This window comes from Podarcis vaucheri, assembly GCF_965113315.1.
Source record: "Podarcis vaucheri genome assembly, chromosome: 9".
NCBI lineage: Eukaryota > Metazoa > Chordata > Lepidosauria > Squamata > Lacertidae > Podarcis > Podarcis vaucheri.
Genome location: NC_138767.1, coordinates 37,731,436 through 37,751,779, shown reverse-complemented (window position 1 = coordinate 37,751,779; position 20,344 = coordinate 37,731,436). Strand labels below are relative to the sequence as shown.

General features: G+C 41.3%; 1 protein-coding gene across 2 annotated transcripts in view; it reads left to right on the top strand.

Annotated features, from left to right (window-relative positions):
• The window catches only part of FREM3 (FRAS1 related extracellular matrix 3), an 87,558-nt gene that overhangs the window by 22,687 nt on the left and 44,527 nt on the right, over positions 1 to 20,344 (top strand). For both annotated transcript variants that reach the window (XM_082237530.1, XM_082237531.1), the window contains exons 3-5: positions 6,941 to 7,087; positions 14,993 to 15,223; positions 16,129 to 16,254. In XM_082237530.1, the coding sequence (XP_082093656.1) occupies positions 6,941 to 7,087; positions 14,993 to 15,223; positions 16,129 to 16,254 (504 nt within the window). The remainder of the gene's footprint in view (positions 1 to 6,940; positions 7,088 to 14,992; positions 15,224 to 16,128; positions 16,255 to 20,344) is intronic.

Sequence of the window (20,344 nt, the reverse complement as noted above, 5' to 3'; positions counted from 1 at the left end):
AACCTGTATTTCCTTGTCTGTTCTTTCCCTGTCTCCACATTGAGTGGAATACTATCTAGCAAATGATTCTCTGGCATGTAGAGAAACTTATATTTCTGTCACAGCTCTTGGAACTCTTCCAGAATACTGGCAGGAACTTTAGAGTCTTATGAATAGCTATCTATTCTTATAGCAGGTTTATTTTTACATCCTGTATTCATTTCACTTGAATACACTATGCTGGCACCCACAAAGTGCATTTATCATATTTTTTCAAGCACACTCTTCAGGGCACTTGTGCATGTGTGTGTGTGTGTGTGTGTACACACACACACACACACACACACTAATAGGATCGGTGTTTTTTCACATTCTAGGCTAGCAGTCTTGTGACTTTATAGATCCGTATGTATATAATTGGACAGAGATTTTGCAAGTATAGTGATGGGTGTCTAAAAGCCCTGAAGTATAATTGATAATGACAGCAATGCGTATATAACAATTGCTAATTCTATTTGAATTGTGTTGGGTGGGAAGGCATTGAAGATTTTGATATTTTAATTATCAAATCATCAATTTTACATAGGTTTTTCACGAAAAGATCTTTTGTTGTTTTGTTGTTGTTTATTTATTAAATTTCTATACCACCCTTCATCCAAGAATCACAGGGTGGTTTACAATATAAAAACAAAAATAAATACCATAGCAGCAAACAAAAACAGTATCCCTCCCCACACAATTTAAAAGTCCATAGATTGTTTAAATAGCCAAAGGCCTGAGAGAAAATGAATGTTTTTGCTGGGTGCCAAGTCAGTGCCATATTCCTAAAGATGCATAGAGTAACTTTTCATTTATTTATTTTTTATGGTGTGTGTGTTTTCACTAATGTACAGCAGTATCCAATGATACAAAATGGGGCAAGTCCATCCTGCTAGAATGCCAGTTAGTTGCTGGCTGTTAGCACATGGGGCTCTGTAGTGATAAACCTGTGTCATGCATCACTTGCCTTAAACGCAACAATTGTTAGTTTGGATGGAAGACCCATCTAGTCCAGCATCCTGTTTTACAGAGTGGCCAGATAAGTAGGAAGCCGAATTGCAGGAAATGAGCCCAGTATCCTCTCTGGCGTTTTGTTACCTAGCAACTGATAGATCAGAGCCATACCGCCTTCGAACCTAGAGATAACATATCAATCGTGACGTTTCACTGTTGATAGACATGTTTATTAATTTGTCTAATCCACCTGTTTCTGAGCTGTTTAACACAATTGGGTGGTTTTTGCTACACTACACTTGGCACTAGTGAGGTCACTGCTCTCAGACTGACCTACCCTGGTGTGCCAACATGGCCGTCAGGGTAGGCAGTACTGAATTAGATGGGCCACGGGAGTGACTTTGTACACTAACTTTGCTATGTAATGGGGCATTTCTGGATTATCTGTTGTGTGGGTGAGAGGGAAGGCAAAATTAGCAGGAAATTGGCCCTGATGGTGTGGTTGCATCATTCATGCAACACCCATAATGGGGAGGGCTTGCATCGCAAGGACATGGCTTTGAGTGCATGTAAATGAGGTCTTATTTCTTCTTCTGTGGTGTTTTTGGATGTCTCGTCTCTTGAACTACTCAATTCACATTTGCTGCAACTTGTATATTTATCTTACCTGGTGACTTTTACACACACTTCTCTTGAACTTGATGTTATTTCTGTATTGAATGTGCCTGGTGAAGCACATAGTTCAGCCCCCTTCCTGGCTGTTCATGCCTGGCATTTCACAATAGAAGCAGGTGATAAATATGATTATCTTTCGTATCTTGACATGTTTTGTATTTTTCTCCTGTTGAAAATGGTCATGAAAAAGGAAGGCTCTCTGGAGAAAATGGCAGACCTGACCTTTGTAAAGACCTGACCTTTATTGGGATACTATTGGTCCTTCAGAAGTTGTTGGACTCCAGATCCTATCAGTTGCAGCCTGCAAGGCAGCGATCAGGGGAGTTGTAGTCCTGGAATAATGGAAGGGCCGCAGGCTCCCCATTCTCATGAATCTGGATGGTAGAGTGTAACCTGTTAGGGTCATGACAAATGTCAATGTTGCTGGTTGCATAGCTGTATGTCTTAGCAGTGGGGCCACAAGTGGATGGCAAAGAGAAGGCAGAACGGTTCAACACCTACTTTGCCCCAAAAGGAAATTGGTGCCCAATCCAGTGATAGCACAATAAATGCTGCGAGGAGGATGCTGCAGCGCAAGATAGGAAAAGAGGTGATGTGTTGTAGAATAATCCAATTGAAGAAGCTAACAAATCTTGGCTGAATCTAGGCACATCAAAGAAGCGATTCATTTAAACGTGTTGCAAACTCAAACAGGGAAATTTGGTAGGGAAAGATGGGACTCCACAGCGCCATCTGGTGTCACGGTGTTATATCGCATATACAACACATATAAAATGCTTTTTCTTTACCAATCTAGCCAAGTCCCATGTTGCTGGTTGGGAAGGAGCCCCCATAACATTTTAAGCTTCAGGGCCCAAAAAATGTAAGGCCACCACTTCCTCTGCCTGCTCTTTAAAGATCCTGTGTAAAGAGCAGGCAGAGGGATTTTATCTCCCTGTTTTTGCACTAAGTACCACTATTACCTCATTTTTATTCACACTTTCCACTAATTTATGCGTTTTTGTAAACATTGGTTGAAGAGCTACACCACAAAATTCAGATAGGTGTGAATTTCAAAGGATAGCTGTGTTTCAGTTTGCATGTTGCTACAGAAACTGCAAGTTTGATATGTTCAACTTTAAATGCATATTGAATTTAACTTCTCGTCCATCCCTCATCCAGCCTTAATGTTTTGTGTTAGACATACAAATGAAATTAAGGTAATGTGTGTAGCGGAATTAAAATAATGTAATTTACAGATGATACTGTGCCTTTCAGATGTCTTAGACTGCAGCTCTCATCACATCTAGAGGCACTAAGTTGGTGAAGTCTGGTATGTAGTTATAGAATTAATAGGAATGTCAAATAATAGGATTAATAGGAATAAGTCAAAATTATTTTGTTACGTTATTTTGAATATTAATACCATTGATGGAAACTTGAAAAAGCTTGTGGGAAACTGAAATGTGGAGATCTGGATGTACTTGCTATCTATGTGTTTTCCATGTGAAATTTAAAACAGGAAAGGAAAACACTTTGGAATGGGAAAGAACACACTGTTCGAAGAATTATTGTTTTAAGAGACAGAATGTGCCGAATTGAAACAGAAGACTCAAGAAATGTGTTCAGATATATAAATAAAGCAATATAAGGGATCAGAAAGAACATGGCTGCATTATTATTATTATTTATCATCATCATCATCATCATCATCAAAATCAGTTTGTAATGAATGCTTTGTAGCTTCTTCTGAAAGGCACCAAGTACAACCCTTAAAAAGATAAATGTCTAAATATGGTGGGGTGGCAGCACAGAGCAACTGACAAGAGACAATAGGGAATATACAGTTTGCGGCCTCCTGTTACACCTTCTGATTTTGTGTTGCTGCAGGCACTGGCTCTCTTCGATCAATTAACTTCTAGGCCTATTGAAAGAAACATTACCTCACTTCATAAAACGGAGGCTTGAAAGCGTGAACTCTTTTCATTAACTTAGTTTTCTGTTATCAAAACAAACAATAATTCTTATTTGTGTTTTACAGTGTAGTGCGTGCATAAAGGGAATGTGTTCTGTCAACAATTACAAATGAATATGTTAAGATATTAACATTTCCCAGTGACACTGAACGTAAGACAGCTTTAAATAATGTGACGGATTAGGAGACCCCTAATGTCTGAGCAAAGCTTTTATTGTATATACAGCTATATATAATAGTACATCTGTTGTAATCTTAGTTAAGGGAGGGTATCGGATCTCTGAAATGGATATGATAGGGCTTCTCACCAGCTAAATTTTGACCAGATAAAATCCAGTACTTTTTTGAAAACTTTAAAATGGCTCCTTTACAGTGCTGCAAAAATATAATATTAGAAATATGATAGGACAGTCAGAATTCAGTTTTATCATCCACTCTTAACTTTTGAATAATGGCATGTGACTTAATCTGAGTGGCGTTTCATCATTGCATCCATAATTACATCCATTTATACTGATCTGTTTTGTCTTTGAAATAGCAGAAATCCCTAGTATACATAGATTTCATTTATTTAGGACTCTTCCAAGGTGGGAGTCTTCCTGTATGAGAAATAGATTGAAGCTTCATCCCCTAGACTTTGTGCTGACTTGAGTGAATTAAGGAATTAAGAAAATTATTACGTAACGAATAGGCTTTAAATTATGGCTTGCAGGAATATTACCTCTCATTGACAAGTCAGTGCTGTGAGTTGAATGGTGTTTGATCCAGGCTTCTGCTAAAGGAAAAGAAGACAATTTTTGCCACTTACCCCTTCAACAGATCCCCCATCCGCCTCAGCAATGTGTTCCAGAGGAGCTGAGGGGTCTTTCAGAGTTGCATGGAGGGTGTTGCACAGGGAAAGGATAGTTTGCTAGAGTTGCTTCTCGCCTCCTTTCACAGATTGCTTCCACTAGATCAGGTATGGGGAACCTTTGGCCCTCCACATGTTGCTGAACTAGAACTTCTGTCAGCCCCAGCAAGAATGGCTAATGACCAAAGATAATGGGAGTTGTAGTTCATCAACATCTGGAGTGTCAAAGGTTCCTCAAACCTGCTCTAGATGAAAAGCCATTCTGCAAAGAGAATGGCAGCATTGCAATTCTTCTGGTGATCCACTATACTGATGGCAGCTGGCATTTCTAGCATGACAGGAAGTATAAGGGAAAATGTGTTGGGAAATGTCATCTATTTAACCTGTCCAAATGATACTGAATGACATGCACAAGGTGTGTGGAATGTTGTCATCTGCGCTCTGCTTTGAAAAACAGAAAAGAATAGGCTTCTACATAGTCAGTCAACTTGTATTAGCCCAAAACTAGCTGCTGTCCTTAAAATTCCCATGGTGTATCTTATTTGTATAGTCACATAGTGTTATTACTAGTGGCTACTGTATTTACAAAATGTTATCTTACCAAAATGTACACTCAACAGTTTTGTAAACTAATCGCCCAACATCGTTTCCAATTGAACATGAGAATTTGACCACAGAAGGAATCAGCAAGAACTAAATTTGCCTTACACATAAATAAGAATTAGTTCACATATCTGATTATGATTTCTTTTAATCAGAGTTCAGAAAGAAAAGTAAAATCGAATTTCTTTCTCTTAAAACCCTCTTTCCATACCTTGACCTCATATCATTTGACCTTTGGGATAGAGAGAAAGGCAGCCCTGAAAAATGAGTGCAGTTGTCTTTCCTTTCACGGATGCTCAAGACATCTTGGTCACAAAAGTTCTCTTTTTTGAAAGAGAAAAAAAAATGCAGACAACTTGTCACGGGAATGGAGACAACTTGTCATGAAGAGCTTGCAGCATCTGTCATCCTTAGGAGGAACGTATTAAGCTGACAGAGGCCTTGTGGCTCCATAGTATAAGTCACAGGTGTTATTAACCATAATAGCTCAGTGAAGAGACTCATTTAATAAGAGGTATGCAGCTGTCATCTGGGCTAATTTGAGTGTATTTCTACCAGCAATTTCACCAAGATAACAGCGATTTGTGCAATACAGGGCATTTCTTGTCCTTCCCTTAAAAATTCAAACCTTAAGTATTTTCATGGGGTACGTGCAGTGCTTGTTCTTTGCATCCCAAAGGCCAAATAAGGCGTCAGACACAGTAGGTTGGGTTGAACTAAGGGCCAGTTTGTTAAACAACGAATACCTGCAGAGGGAAACCCCTTTAGGTTGGGGAGTAAACGGAACCCCAGGCCAAGCCTGCAGCTAACCAACTTGCCTGAAGAAATGGGGAGTATATACAAAACACTGCTAAACCTTTTGTTACGTAAATACTATACTGGTATTGTCCAGGAGGGAGAGAACATGCCAGTCGGGCATGTGTGTCTGCCAGGGTCCTACTCAAGTGTAGGGCTGAACTCCTGACAGTAAATACTGGCCGTTACCAGAAATGGGGAGTATGGCAGAGGTGCCTGCCCCTTATCCCAGGTATACCACCCTGGGATAGGAGAGGAGGCACAAACCTCCACTGGCCAGAATGAGCAACTGGTGAGCAAAAAAGCCTCCTTCATGGCTGAGAAGCGGCTCTAGGTCATACTGAGAGTTGTGGGGTGGGGAGAGTGGGTGCTGCTAAGAGAAGGAAAGGCGGTAAAGGTAGTCTTTGGCCTCTAAATAGGGAGTTGGCTCCACTCCCACCGCTTTCACGTATGGGGGGGCAGTGTGGTGATACAGAGCGTCCACCAGGAAGCAAACCACAGCACCACAGATCTCAAAGGTATACTGCTGCTGAGACTGGCTGGCTGAATGGTATTTCTGTAATTTTTTCGGTTGAAAAAGAATTTGATTTAGAGTATTCAAACTACTATTCCACCAAGAGTATGATCTCATATTTTAAAGAACATTTCTAAGTCATTGCTGTTCCCCATCACACACTTCGCAGCTAATTAAGACCTGGCATTGTAAAGTTATTGTTATGGGTTGGGTAGGGAAGGCTTCCAATTCCTGGATCTAGCAATTAATTAATCCAGTTTATTTGTAAGATTTGCCACACAGGAAATGGGTAAGAAGCAAAGCACCCCTCAGATCCAGATAAGGAAAAAATGGTGCTTTTATGAAACCATTATCACAAGCAGTTTTAATTATCTTCTGTTAAACCCAATGATGTGTATTTTTCATTGTTACTAATTAAATGACTGACTGAAAATCCCCTAAAGCCTTAAAAACTAAAAGAATGTTTGTGTGAGATATGTATGAGAGCATTCTTACATTGCATATTTAAAGAATATTGGGCTTCTTGTGCATTATGTATTCTGTACAATGACATTTGTTTTGTGCCGATGAATTTTAGGAGGAAACAAGTTGAGGAGCCAACCTTTCCGTCTGAACTGGGCTTGGATTTCTCTGGAAAAAGAATATTATGTTGTAGACGAGGAGTCAAGGGTTCTGGAAGTAACACTCAAGCGGAGAGGCTATCTGGGGGAGACATCATTTGTTAGTGAGTATACCTTTAATTTGTCCGAATGCAATTTTATTAGAGGAACTTACAAACCATCAAAATATGATTAAAGGGTGGTATAAAATGGTTGAAAATAAACCATACTCTTAATATTTAATCAATGCATTTCTGCAGTAAAATGGTCAATTACAGCAATTCTTGGCTTCATTGGTTATCTGCACAGGTTTTTTTTTTTACAGTTTACTACAGCAGAGTGGCTTTCACATGGCTTCAAAACCATGAATGCACAAGTTTATAAATATGTTCCGGATTGTGGACTAGTCATATTTGACTGACTCATGATTTATTGAAAAATTACTTGTTACTGTATAGATCTGAAAGATGCATTAATATAATTCCCATTTATTTCATTGGTTACTGTGTACCAAGGAATTACTTGGAACATTTGGGTACTATTAACTTGTGGTTGTTAACAAGTGCCCTGTTTTGGGTTCTGTGACCTCTTTAAAAACTATTTTAAAACTGCTGCAGTGAATATTGGTCTTAAGCAGTCATAGTGCACATTGAATGAGAGAGAATGTGGTCAGAAAACTGTTAATGTTGTTTAATGTTTCACAAAAGCCAGTGAACTTTCCCAGCTTCAGCAAAATGCCTTGACTGCCTTTGTTTAACAGTGAACTCTTGTGAGAAACAGAGAAAAGAAAGTCAATAAGAAACACCAAAGTGTCCTTTATCAGATGCTTTTCAGAAGTATTTAGATAAATGTGAAGTGGAACATTCCAGTCGGCCACTGGAGAACGCATGGAGACGTTTTAAAACACATTCCTCGTAAGGCTCAGTGTGCAGAAATGCAGTCCTACAATGCCAATGCTTTCCTATAAGTAGGGCTGGGCGATACCTGGTTTTCAACATAACAATATATCACCAGTTAAACATTGTGATATTTCAATATATCACAATATCTGAAATAAGGCTGGAACTATGTAGAGGTGAACATGGTAATGTCCTGGCCACTGCTACTACTTAAGGGTCTAACTCTAAAACTGATACATTTCCACTTACCTTTAACATATTGTTACAATCGTTACATTATAGTACTACAGTACCAATAATAGCACATTTTCTCTAAAATTAAAGCTGTAGAAGTAATTAGTAGCATAGATATCAAAGGTTCCCTAAAAATTAATTACATTACTAAGCAAGAAAAAAACCAAATTCAGTGTCACACTTTAAGATATTCAAATATAATTCACTATTGAGTCTTAGTTGAATGTATACATCGCACAACACCAGTTATTTGATTGTTTGTTAATTTTCCTTTCTAAACCAGGACAAAATCAAAAGAATGAAATGGATAAATTTCAACAGGACAAAATATAAACAAAATTTGTATTTTTATTGCCAGGAAAATTTGCATTTCTTTTATGAACCAGGCCAAACCAGAAAGAATGGATAGAATTTTACAGAACAAAAATCATTAAATAATTTTTTTGCCAGGAAAATTTGCATTTTGGCGTTCTCTGGCAATAGAGATGCCCTTTGTATTTGAAGAACGTTGCCAGCCGTGCTCAACACACTTTCAAATGGCACACTTGACCCTGGGGTAGCCAAAAACTTGTTTGCAAGCACCTTCAGCACTGGGAAGGATGCCTGATGTGCCTTCCACCACATCAGAGGGCATTCATCAATGCCCCCTCTTGGCATAGCCATATAGGAGAAATGGGGAGCATAACGAGGTTGGGGGAGACACAGAAGAGGCTCAAACGGCAGTGCAGGGTGGATTTTCCTTTTCTTTTAATCTGAAGCAACTTGCAAACCAAGAAGCATCTCAAGAGTACATTTCCCTCCTGCTTGCAATTGGGTAGGAGACAGCTGAAGACTCGCAGAGTTAACATGGGGCTGGTAGCATCCCATGGGCTGTTTCTGCCCTGAAAGAAAGGCACACACAACAAGCACTGGGTGTTTCCCCCCTTTTATTCTGAAGCAACTTGCAAGCCACAATCACACAGAGAGAGAGAGAGAGAAGGAGAAGGAGAATCATGGAGCAAGGAAGGAAGCAATTTGGAAGGGAAAGCGTTAACACAGAGAGAGAGAACACATGCAAGCAAAGCATTGCAGAGCAAATTGAGCTAAATAAACATTGGAACACACATGCAGAGAGAAAGAGAAGCAGTGAAGGAGAATTGGGGCTCCTTCACGGAGCAAGGAAGGAAGCAACTTGGAAGGGAAAGAGTTGAGAGAGCGTGCAAGTGAAGCACTGCAGGGCAGACTGAACTAAAGAAACAGGGCTCAAGAAGCCTCTCAGCACAGACCCCTGCACCTCCAGGAAGGTTCCTTGCCATAGTGCCATGGCTCCAAGCAAAGCATCAGCTGGGCACACCAACAGAGGGAGGAGGGAGTCAGGGAAACACAATCACCCCCCTCCCAAGCAGTACAGTTTTAACAAGGGGCCGGCTGCCCTTACAAAAAACAAAGTGTCAGCTGGGTGCTTTTTGCTGCTGCTGGCTGCTGCTTCACAAAAACAAATGTACCACACACACCAACGGCAGGGGGGAGGCAGACACACCCACAAGTGGTACACACATGCAGATGGAGAGGGGAATGACAGAAGAGGGTCAAATGCTAAAGGAAGGTGTCTACTTTTTGCTAACCCCAGTTTATGTCTTTACGAGGAAAGGGCTCCAGAACCTGCAGGCTTTCCCTAAGCCAACTACCAGCCTGGCAACTTTAAGCAAGAGCCTTGAGAGAAGAAGTCCCTGCTTGCTGGCTGGGTGGCCAGGGAGGTTTCTTAAAGCTCTGTTTGGTGATATCTGCTTGGCAATACAGTGGTACCTCGGGTTACATACGCTTCAGGTTACAGACTCCGCTGATCCAGAAATAGTGTTTCAGGTTAAGAACTTTGCTTCAGGATGAGAACAGAAATCGTGCTCCAGCGGTGCAGCAGCAGCAGGAGGCCCCATTAGCTAAAGTGGTGCCTCAGGTTAAGAACAGTGTCAGGTTAAGAACGGACCTCCAGAACAAATTAAGTACTTAACCCGAGGTACCACTGTATTTAAGTCAGCCTGCTGTAGTGATTTGTGGTGATTTGCTTCTCCTGCAGCAGACAGGGAAAGTTGAAGCTGACAGTGACTACTAACCGGTTCTCAAAGCTCTGGTGATATCTGCTGCACAATTTTTGAATCTGCCTGCTGTAGTTAATTTGTAGTGTTTTATTGCTGCTGCAGGAGACGGAAGGTGAGACTCACAGTGACTGCTAAGGGGTTCTCAAAGCTGTTTGTTGATATCTGCTGGGCGACATTTGAGTCAGCCTGCTGTAGTGATTTGCAGCTATTTCTTGTCGCTGGAGGATGCAGGGAGGAGTTGCCTGAGGTAGAGTTAGCAAGAGCTGCACACACAGGAAGAAGCATCGGCTTCCTGGTTTTTCCAATATTGTGATTTTTTAAATACCCCCCCACAATATGTGATTAATTGCAAAGTCATTTTTTAAAAAACGGTTATCATGATTTGATCTAAAACCCGATATCAGACAATATATTGATTTATAGCACAGCCCTAGTAAAGGTAAAGGGACCCCTGACCATTAGGTCCAGTCATGGCCGACTCTGGGGTTGTGGCGCTCATCTCTCTTTATTGGCCGAGGGAGCTGGCGTACAGCTTCCGGGTCATGTGGCCAGCATGACTAAGCCGCTTCTGGCGAACCAGAGCAGCGCACGGAAACGCTGTTTATCTTCCCGCCGGAGCGGTACCTATTTATCTACTTGCACTTGATGTGCTTTTGAACTGCTAGGTTGGCAGGAGCTGGGACCGAGCAACGGGAGCTCACCCCATTGCAGGAATTCGAACCGTGACCTTCTGATCGGCAAGCCCTAGGCTCTAGCGCCACCCGCATCCCTAAGCACAGCCCTACCTATAAGTATATGCGTAGACATGCCTTCGCTGACATAAATTGTAGAAAATATATTGGTTTCAGTTGCAGTAAACACTCTAAGACACAGTCTGTTGAAGAACAGTGGCATCCCATTTTACACACACATTTCTTGCGCAATACAGCGGATTTGAGTAATCATTTCTGGGTTCATTGCTTCTAGAAGAAAAATCTGTTTCCATGTCCATTAACTAGGACAGTTGATGGGATGGTATTTGGGGCAGTATCCCAGCACACAGTTCTTTTCTGCCATTTTCATGGGTGAACCAATGTGAATATTCACAAGAAAGAGTGGTGGGACATGTCAGATGGCATCTGCTGTTGTGTCACACCACACTCACTGGTGTGAATGAAAAGTAGCGTGACATGGTGGTAGATTGCTGAAAAAGCAATTACAGTTCTATAACATAGCAGGATAATATAGTGTGAAAGAAATGTTAGAAACTGGGCCAGTAGTGCTAGCATTATAATCAGGAATACTAGCACAATAATCCCCATATCTGAATGTACCCTAAGTCAGAAAAGATCACATGGCCAGATCTCCCTTTTTTCCTTCCATCATTTTGACACTGAAAAAACAACTATTAGCTGATCAAGTATTTAAGAGCAAACCTGGAGGAGCAGGTTAAATGCTGACTTAGGCTTTCCTAATTATATCAAGCATTTCTAATTAGGTCTGGAGTGTAAGAACTGGAAGTCCTAAAGTGGAAATGGTTTTCACACTTCACAGCTTTCAGAAGTTTCTTGCAGGCTATCAGGTTCTCACAGACCTGGGCGAGGGATTCAGCTTGACAAAGGTTCATTATTCTCTGACAGAGAGGTAAAGTTTCCTAACTGATGGTGTCAAACCATAAATTAAATAAAATAGTTCGCTTATTTAAGCTGAAGTAGAGTAGAAATGTTAGACATTAAGAAATTCAAAATCTAACTTCATAGACATGCGCCTCCTTTTTTTATCCGTTCAAAATTATAGACAACAGTAAAATCACACTTTTGCAGCTGAAATGTTAAAAGCTGTCAAGGACATAACCAATATCTTAAATGTGTTGGTAGAATTGTGTATGGCACCCTCTCACTTCTTTAAAAAAGAAAGAAATCAGCTTCAGCCATTTGATTCTAATATGGATTTTAAGGCATCATGCATACAACTTATTAATACATTCAATAAGTAACAGAACTAGTTATTTAGGTCCATATTAAAATATCACCAAACTGAGGCATCACCAGTATTGCAGCAATAGCATTAACAGCCACAGAATTGTCAGGTTCGCTTTGGACGATCAAATCAGTAACATTAAGCTACAGCTGCAGTCAGTTTTCAGTTTTCTAAGCAGAAAAGGTCTGTATTTGTGTAAAAACATGTATTTGCACATACACATAGCCTCCCAATTGGGGCTTAAAAATGAACCAAGATTTTATATTCTCAAAAATGAGAGAACATATGTTTTTATTTTTTGTGCCTGTAGACTAGGATGCATCTTACAATCTGTCTTGCACCCTGAGAGGGAAATGCAATTTTGTCTGCAAATCTCCTCCAGCATTCCGTCTCAAGGTTGTTACTTTGCATACTTGGGTAACAACTAATACCACTTCCAGAGAGCCAGTGTGGTGTAGTGGTTAAGAGCGGTAGTCACGTAATCTGGGAAACCGGGTTCGCGTCTCCGCTCCTCCACATGCAGCTGCTGGGTGACCTTGGGCCAGTCACACTTCTCTGAAGTCTCTCAGCCCCACTCACCTCACAGAGTGTTTGTTGTGGGGGAGGAAGGGAAAGGAGAATGTTAGCCGCTTTGAGACTCCTGAAGGGGAGTGAAAGGCGGGATATCAAATCCAAACTCTTCTTCTTCTTCTTCTTCTTCCAGCTTTTCCTCCACCTCCACTTTGTCTATGCTGAAGTCTTACACAGTTGTTTAAAATCTTCTTTAGCTTGTCATTGTAATAATTGTTTGCCTTGTCTTAAATTATTTTATTTTATGAGCAGGCCCATGGATAAGTACTTTTTGTTGTTGATCCTGATGAAGATACTGCTCTGATGGGGATTTTGATGTACATTATTATTATTATTATTATTATTATTATTATTATTATTATTGCTTCTCACAAAGAAAGATGGGCCAGCTAGAAAAATTACTGGAGGAAGTGAAGATCAAGGCAAAGACAAATCTGTTCCCTGCTCACCATCTTTCCTTCCTCCTCACCCATTCCAGATTTCTGTTTACTCACCTGTATGTCTCTTTTGGCTGTTAAATGATACAGCAGGTTGCTGCAGGGTGCAGACTGATGCTGTAGGCTTCTGTCTGCACTATCTTTTCTGGGACAGGGATATTGATATATATGTTATATATGCAGGTTTTGGTGTCTTCGGGTGTCTTCCCGTGTAAGAGTCGGGGTGTCTGGGCGACGTTTCGACGAGGTCTCACTCGTCATCTTCAGGCTGGTGCTTTCGGCTTCTTGTTACTGGAACAGAGCAGAATCTGGTGTTTGAGTTCCTATAAATACTGTTGAGGGGTGTGGTGTATAGCCTCCAACGTTCTAGGCAGAGAGGAAGTTCCTAGATTAGTGTGCCTTTTCTTCTTTTGTTCCTTAATTACTTGAGGGATATCTTGAGTGATTTCATGAGTGATATTCTGAATACCACTGGGTGGGTCATTAAGTGTAGATTAGTTGCTAAAGCTTTCGTGTCTTGACCTCTTGAGCTTGTGAAGAGTTTTTCTGAGAAGATGGCTGTGCTGCATTTAGTTGTGCTCTGGCTTGGCTTCGTGTATAGGGGCGAGCTGTGATTTTGTGCCTTGTGCCAGCCAGATCTGTGTAGGGATTGCAGGGGGGTGCAGCATCCGGAGGTGCCACTATAGTTTGGCTACTGGATGGAGTCTGTAATATGTCTGTGGAGAGGGTCTGGGTTTGGGTCTGGTGTGGTTGATTGGTGACGGCGTTCTGTGTGCCTCTGGTTCTGGTGTCGGTTTTTGTGGGGAGGGCTAATTTCCAGATGTCTGGCAGGCGGGACGTGTCGTCACGCTTGTTCATGTTGTGAGGGTGTTTCTCTATCTCGATGGCTTCCATGATTATTCTCTTGTGGTGATGTTCCATGTTAAAGAGCAATTTGGAATCTGCAAAATTAATTTCGTGTCCTGTTTCTTTCATGTGTTGGAAAAGAGAGGAAGTTTTTTCTTCTTTTTTGACGGCATTCTTGTGTTCTGCGATACGTGCATTTATTCGTCTGTTTGTTTGTCCAATGTACGTGGCTGGGCAGACTTTGCAGGGTATTTCATAGACCCCTTGGTTTTCCAGCTGGATTTTGTCTTTTGGGTTTCTGAGGATATTGGCTATTTTTTGGTTGGTGCAGAAGGCTGTTTTGATATTGTGTTTATGGAGGATTTTGCTAATTTTGTCTGTAGTGCCCTTGATATAAGGAAGGAGGGCCATGCCATTGTTTTCTTCTGTGTCTTGGTTTTTGGGGGGTGTTTCTTTTTGGATTAGCTTCGTAACCTTGTTTTTCTGGTATCCATTGGCGATTAACACATTTGAGAGATTCTGTAACTCAGTTGTCAAGTGGTCTTTGTCAGCCAGGCGTTTGGTTCTGGAGATGAGAGTCTTGGCTACGGAGTTTATTTGTGCAGGGTGGTGGTGTGATTGTGCATGTAAGTAGCGGTTGGTGTGTGTTTTTTTCCGGTAGATAGTGTGTCCTAGGGAGCCATCAGGTTTATAGGAACTCAAACACCAGATTCTGCTCTGTTCCAGTAACAAGAAGCCGAAAGCACCAGCCTGAAGATGACGAGTGAGACCTCGTCGAAACGTCGCCCAGACACCCCGACTCTTACACGGGAAGACACCCGAAGACACCAAAACCTGCATTCCTGTACCCGTGAAAATCTACGAAAGCAAATATGTTATATATGTGTATATGACAGTTTTCTGAAATTTCCAAAAAAAAAAAAATTGCTTGAAGTTGTTCCTCTTGGGGAGTAGAAAAAGTGAACATTTTCTTAACCCTTTATTGTTATTTCTTCCAAATATTCCTTCAGGCATTGGGACTAGAGACGGAACAGCAGAAAAGGATAAAGATTTCAAAGGAAAAGCCCAGAAACAGGTTCAGTTCAACCCAGGGCAGACAGTGGCTACCTGGAAAGTAAGAATAATAGTGGACAATGAATACGAGGAATCAGAGCTATTCCAGATTGTTTTGTCAGATCCAGTCATGGCTGCCCTGGAATTTCCAGAACAGGCAACGGTGGAAATTGTGGATCCAGGTGATGGTATGTGGTTTTTTCCTACTTTTTATTCCTGCTTTAATTTTCCTCCCCTATAAAGGCACTCCAATCCTGTCCCCATGGAATGGAATTCAGAATTGGATGACAATGGGTGGAAAACAATTGTCCCCTTCTGTTTGCAGAAGGGTTTTTGATGCAGTGGATGCCTCCACTAATGGATGGTGGTGGGGGCACTTTTTGCCAACTCTCATTTCACTCTTCACCCTCAGCCTCTTCCACTCCTGAGAACTTGTTCCAGAGGGTTTTGGGGACCCTTCAGAGCAGCATGGAAAGTGGTGTAGGAAACCAGAGGGAGGGTATCAGTAATGGAACTCCTCGCTCCCTTTCTATTAGTAGAGACTTCCTGCTCAATCATACACTGTTCCATCAACAGAAGGGTAGTAGTAGTAGTAGTAGTAGTAGTAGTAGTAGTAGTAACAACAACAACAACAACTTATTACTTATATCCTGTCCATCTGGCCGGGCCTCCCCAGCCTCTCTGGGCGGCTCCCAACAGAATTTTAAAAACATGATAAAACATCAAACATTAAAAACTTACCTAAACAGAGGTGCCTTCAGATGTCTTCTAAAAGTCAAATAGTTTATTTTCTTGACATCTGGTGGGAGGGTGTTCCACAGGGCGGTCGCCACTACAGAGAAGGCCCTCTGCCTTGTTCCCTGTAACCTCACTTCTCACAATGAAGGAACCGCCAGAAGGTCCTCTGAGCTGGACCTCAGTGTCCGGGCTGGACGATGTGGGTGGAGACGCTCCTTCAGGTATACTATTTGCATAATAATACAATTAAATACCACCCAGTATAGACAGTAATGCTATCTACTTTAAATTATTTTACTTAGTATTTATTTGATCTCTCTCTCTCCCCCCCCCCCCACATTCCACTCTTTTCTAGAATCTACTGTGTACATTCCTGGGCCAGAGTATAGAATAGAAGAAGATATTGGTGAGCTACTAATTCCTGTCAGGAGATCTGGAGATGCCAGCCATGAATTAATGGTCATTTGTTCCACACATCAAGGTAAGGTGTTCCTTGCTACATTAGGCCTGCTGTTAGCGGTTTTCAGGGGGTGGCCTGCCCATAAGACAAGGTGAAGCAGCTGCCTCAGGCAGCAGAAGCTAAGGATGCAGTGCCCCTGTGGGCTCCACAGCACCTCTGTAACTGGTGGAGAAGCGGCGTCTGCAGCGGTGCCAAAAGATCTCATTAGATCTTTCTGGAAATCGCCACCACAGGTAAGGGACACTTTGGCAGTGTGGGGCGGCACAGCAGCATGCTCCCATTTTGCCTCAGGCGGTGAAACATGACACACTGCCCCGATTATCGTAGTTCCTCTACAGCCTAGGAATGACTTGTGACGTATTTGCATCATACAGCAGAATTTGCAATATGTGTTGCATGTTCAAAAATGTATCACATATATTCATCCTGGAATATAGTTAAAGCAGATACAAACATACATTAAGTGACTGGGCAGATTTGCTCTAAAATATTATTTTAATTTCGTTTGCTAGGAAATGCGATCCAGTTAAACCAACTAAACACATTCCCCCTTTTTTCCTTTTATTTACAAGCTCTACGCTTCCTTTGATGGCAAACAAGTTAATCGGATCATAACAAGAACATAGTATCAGATACCTAATGAGATAATTTATGTGGCAATATTAGGTAAATACATTAGGTTTCAGGTTTCCTTAAAATATTCAGATCAAATATCTTAGGTGCTTAATTTTTTAAAAAATGTTTTACTATTTGTTATTGCAGCCCTGGACACCTTTATGAGGAAAAGTGGGATAATAATTTAATAAAAAATAAATTCCCACAAGAATTATCTGTATATTTCACTCAAACTGCAGTCCTGCCCTTGCTTAAAGCCCACAGAACTCCATAGGATTTACTGCTGAGATAATAGGTTGGTCATGGGCTCAGCTACTCGTGTAGTTGTAAAATGACTTACAAAATAATTATTTTGAAAGTGAACTGCTACATGCTAAGTACAAGTGATATAAAATATATGCAGAAACTTATGCTGGATGTTCAAGTATAATATTCTTTGGATATTCGTTTTTTTTTTGTTTTTTTTGTTCAGCTTATTCATATCTTTGTGGGAGAGCTGGTGGAAAATATATGCTAGGTGGTGTGTTTTTTTAATTCCTAGTTTCCTTATTAGGAAGCACTCCCTTTTGCATGGTGCACGTGCTGAAAGATTTATGCCCCTGTGGGTTAGACAGCTAGTCAAGTTGTTTCGGTGAAGCATGACAGCTGTTGGTCAGTTTCAGATGTTAAGTATGCTAGCACAGCTGTGGGATGTAATAGGAAGATGAAAGCATTTTAAAAAACAGGTCCATAGCCACTTTTTACAGAGATTAGATTGCTTTGCCATTGCAGACTTTTATGCTGGGGTTTCTTGGTGGCCTTTATAGGGATAGTGCTGAGAGTGTAAACATGCTGATTGATAGCAGGTCATGCAGGCTGCAGTCGTATGCACACTTAGCGAGTAAATTCTGTTAAACTCAGTGAGGCTTACTTATGAGTAGACAGACAGGATTGCACTGGAGGTCTCCTTTTTATATTGCAATTTCTCTTGAAAAACAGTAGATTTCTAAACGTCACCATGAGAGGAACTTGAAGGTCTGGACAACTCTTTGTCGGGTCAAGACCCTTCCAAAGGGTTACAAGAAGTTTTGCAAGGTTAAAACTACTACTTATTAATTATAGCTAATTTAATATTTATATGATTTAATAGTATTAAGAAATACAGTAGAATGCAGTATTTAGAGAATAGGTTTGAAAGCCATCAGTCGTGGAGGAAGGAAGTCACAGGCTTAAGCAGCCGAATGTTTTATTTACTTTTGTGTATTAGATGTTATGTATGGAAATATATGTAAAAAACCAATAAAAATAATTATAAAAAAGACTCTTCCAAAACATATCGGAAGGGTTGTGCTGTCCCCTCCCCGCCCCCGCCCCCCCCCCCGCACCAATTTTGGATTCTGTGAAAGGAATGCAGTCAAAAAAGGAGTGGATCTTTTTATATGCTGTGTATATTGAGCTTGCATTACTTCTCTATAAATATCAGGATGAACCCATTTAAGGATTTGTAACTGGGACTCTGAGACCAGTTCAAACTAGAGAAGTTGCACTTGAGTCAATGGCACTTAATTCCAAGTACGCCTAAACTCATGTGCTTAGAAGTAATCTGCATTTATGTCTGAGCAAACAGGCACTGGGCTGCACTATCTGTGGGGCTGTATTCAGCAGAGCTGTTCCATTCATGCAAGGACTTCTGCTTGTGCAATGGAATCTCCCTTCTCCCTCCTTCCATTGAGCACCCCACCCCTGAATCTGTTGTTTGGGTGCCCCTAGCCCTCCAGAGTAGATGTAGGGGGAGGTGCAAGGACAGGAGTCTGTGAAAGTGGAAGTCTTTGCACTAAAGGGATGACTTTGTTGGAGGCAATACAACCCAGTTTTTTTTTTATTATAGTGGTACCTCGAGTTACATACACTTCAGGTTACATACGCTTCAGGTTACAGACTCCGCTAACCCAGAAATAGTGCTTCAGGTTAAGAACCTTGCTTCAGGATGGGAACAGAAATTGTGCTCTGGTGGCGCGGCGGCAGCAGGAGGCCCTATTAGCTAAAGTGGTGCTTCAGGTAAAGAACAGTTTCAGGTTAAGAATGGACCTCCGGAACGAATTAAGTACTTAACCCGAGGTACCACTGTAATCTATTTTCTATATATACTGTCTAATAATGAAAGTTACTTGGTTTTCTAACAGTGGAACAACTTGCATAAAAGTTAAAAGCATGAAACCCAAATATAGCATAAAATAACAGTACATGATAAAACCAACAGGACAGAGGTAATATCAGCAACAACAAAATCTTTGGTTTTTGTTACGGCTAAAATCTGGGTGCGGGGTTACTCTGCCACCCAGCTCATCGGACTAAGTCCGTGGGTCCCTGCGGAAGAAAATGAGCTCAGCCGGACACAGGAGCAACTGCAGAAGGTCCAAGTTTATTGCGCAACAGGTTCAAGGCGAGATTGAACAGCGAGAAAGGGGGTGACATGAACTTTTGAAATTTCCCTCCATGTCCCAGAATACAGTGCAAAATACCTCCCAGTTACATCATGAATACATTAAGGAAAGGTTGGGTTACACAGATTACATCATGAATACATTAAGGAGAGGTTGGGTTACACTGGATTAACATATGGAGGAGGGAGGGGGAATATGCAGAGCTGGAGATATGCGCAGATAAGCACATCCTGAGAAGACAATGGTCCATGTACGCATAGTCTGTCACCTGGCATTGCCCGAGGAAAGGTTTGGCAGAGTGATTTTGACAGGATTACTTGAGAGATTATGGAGGACAGGGGAGGGGTGATGGAGTCCTAGAGAAATTGAGCAAATATATTGTAGTGAAGAAGACATGCCCCCCCCCTTCCGTAACAGTCCCCCATTCGGAGATAGATTTGCATTAAGTTCTGTAAGAACTTGCAAATCTTTTCTCCGCACCCTAAATCTCGGTGAATGTAGGTTTTCCCTGTGAGTGGGAATACGCTCTAATGGAAAGGAGGTGGGTTGAGCAGGGCAGCAAAAGAGGGAGCAACACGTACGAATACAATGTACACGCGTGTTATATATATGCGCTAAATAATAACTTGGTATCTACCGTACCAGATGTGTGGGTTTATGCAAACCTGAAAGGGACTTGCATATCATGCTGCTTTAAGGATATTTGCACAGAAATATAATGGTGTAACAGTACACATAGCTAGACATAGGATATCACGTAAATTAATATTTTGTTGCTCAGTTACTTGTGGTATTCTAGCACCTTGGAAGAAATATTTTCTCAATAGTGATCTATGCTTTACATTTAGGCAGGAAGGTCCACTAATGACTGCAAAGTGCAGTTTGCTTCCCCCCCGCCATTTTGTGTTCTCAGGTGTCAAGGTAGCTCTTCTGTGGTCTCACACTGACATAGTGCTACAGCAACACATCCTGTCTGTTGAATCCCCTCAGGGCTTTCATTTAACCATGTCGCCTGGCATTCACCATAGCTGGCACAGGTTTGGGCATCTCTGAGGGAGATGTCTTCGCCTTGG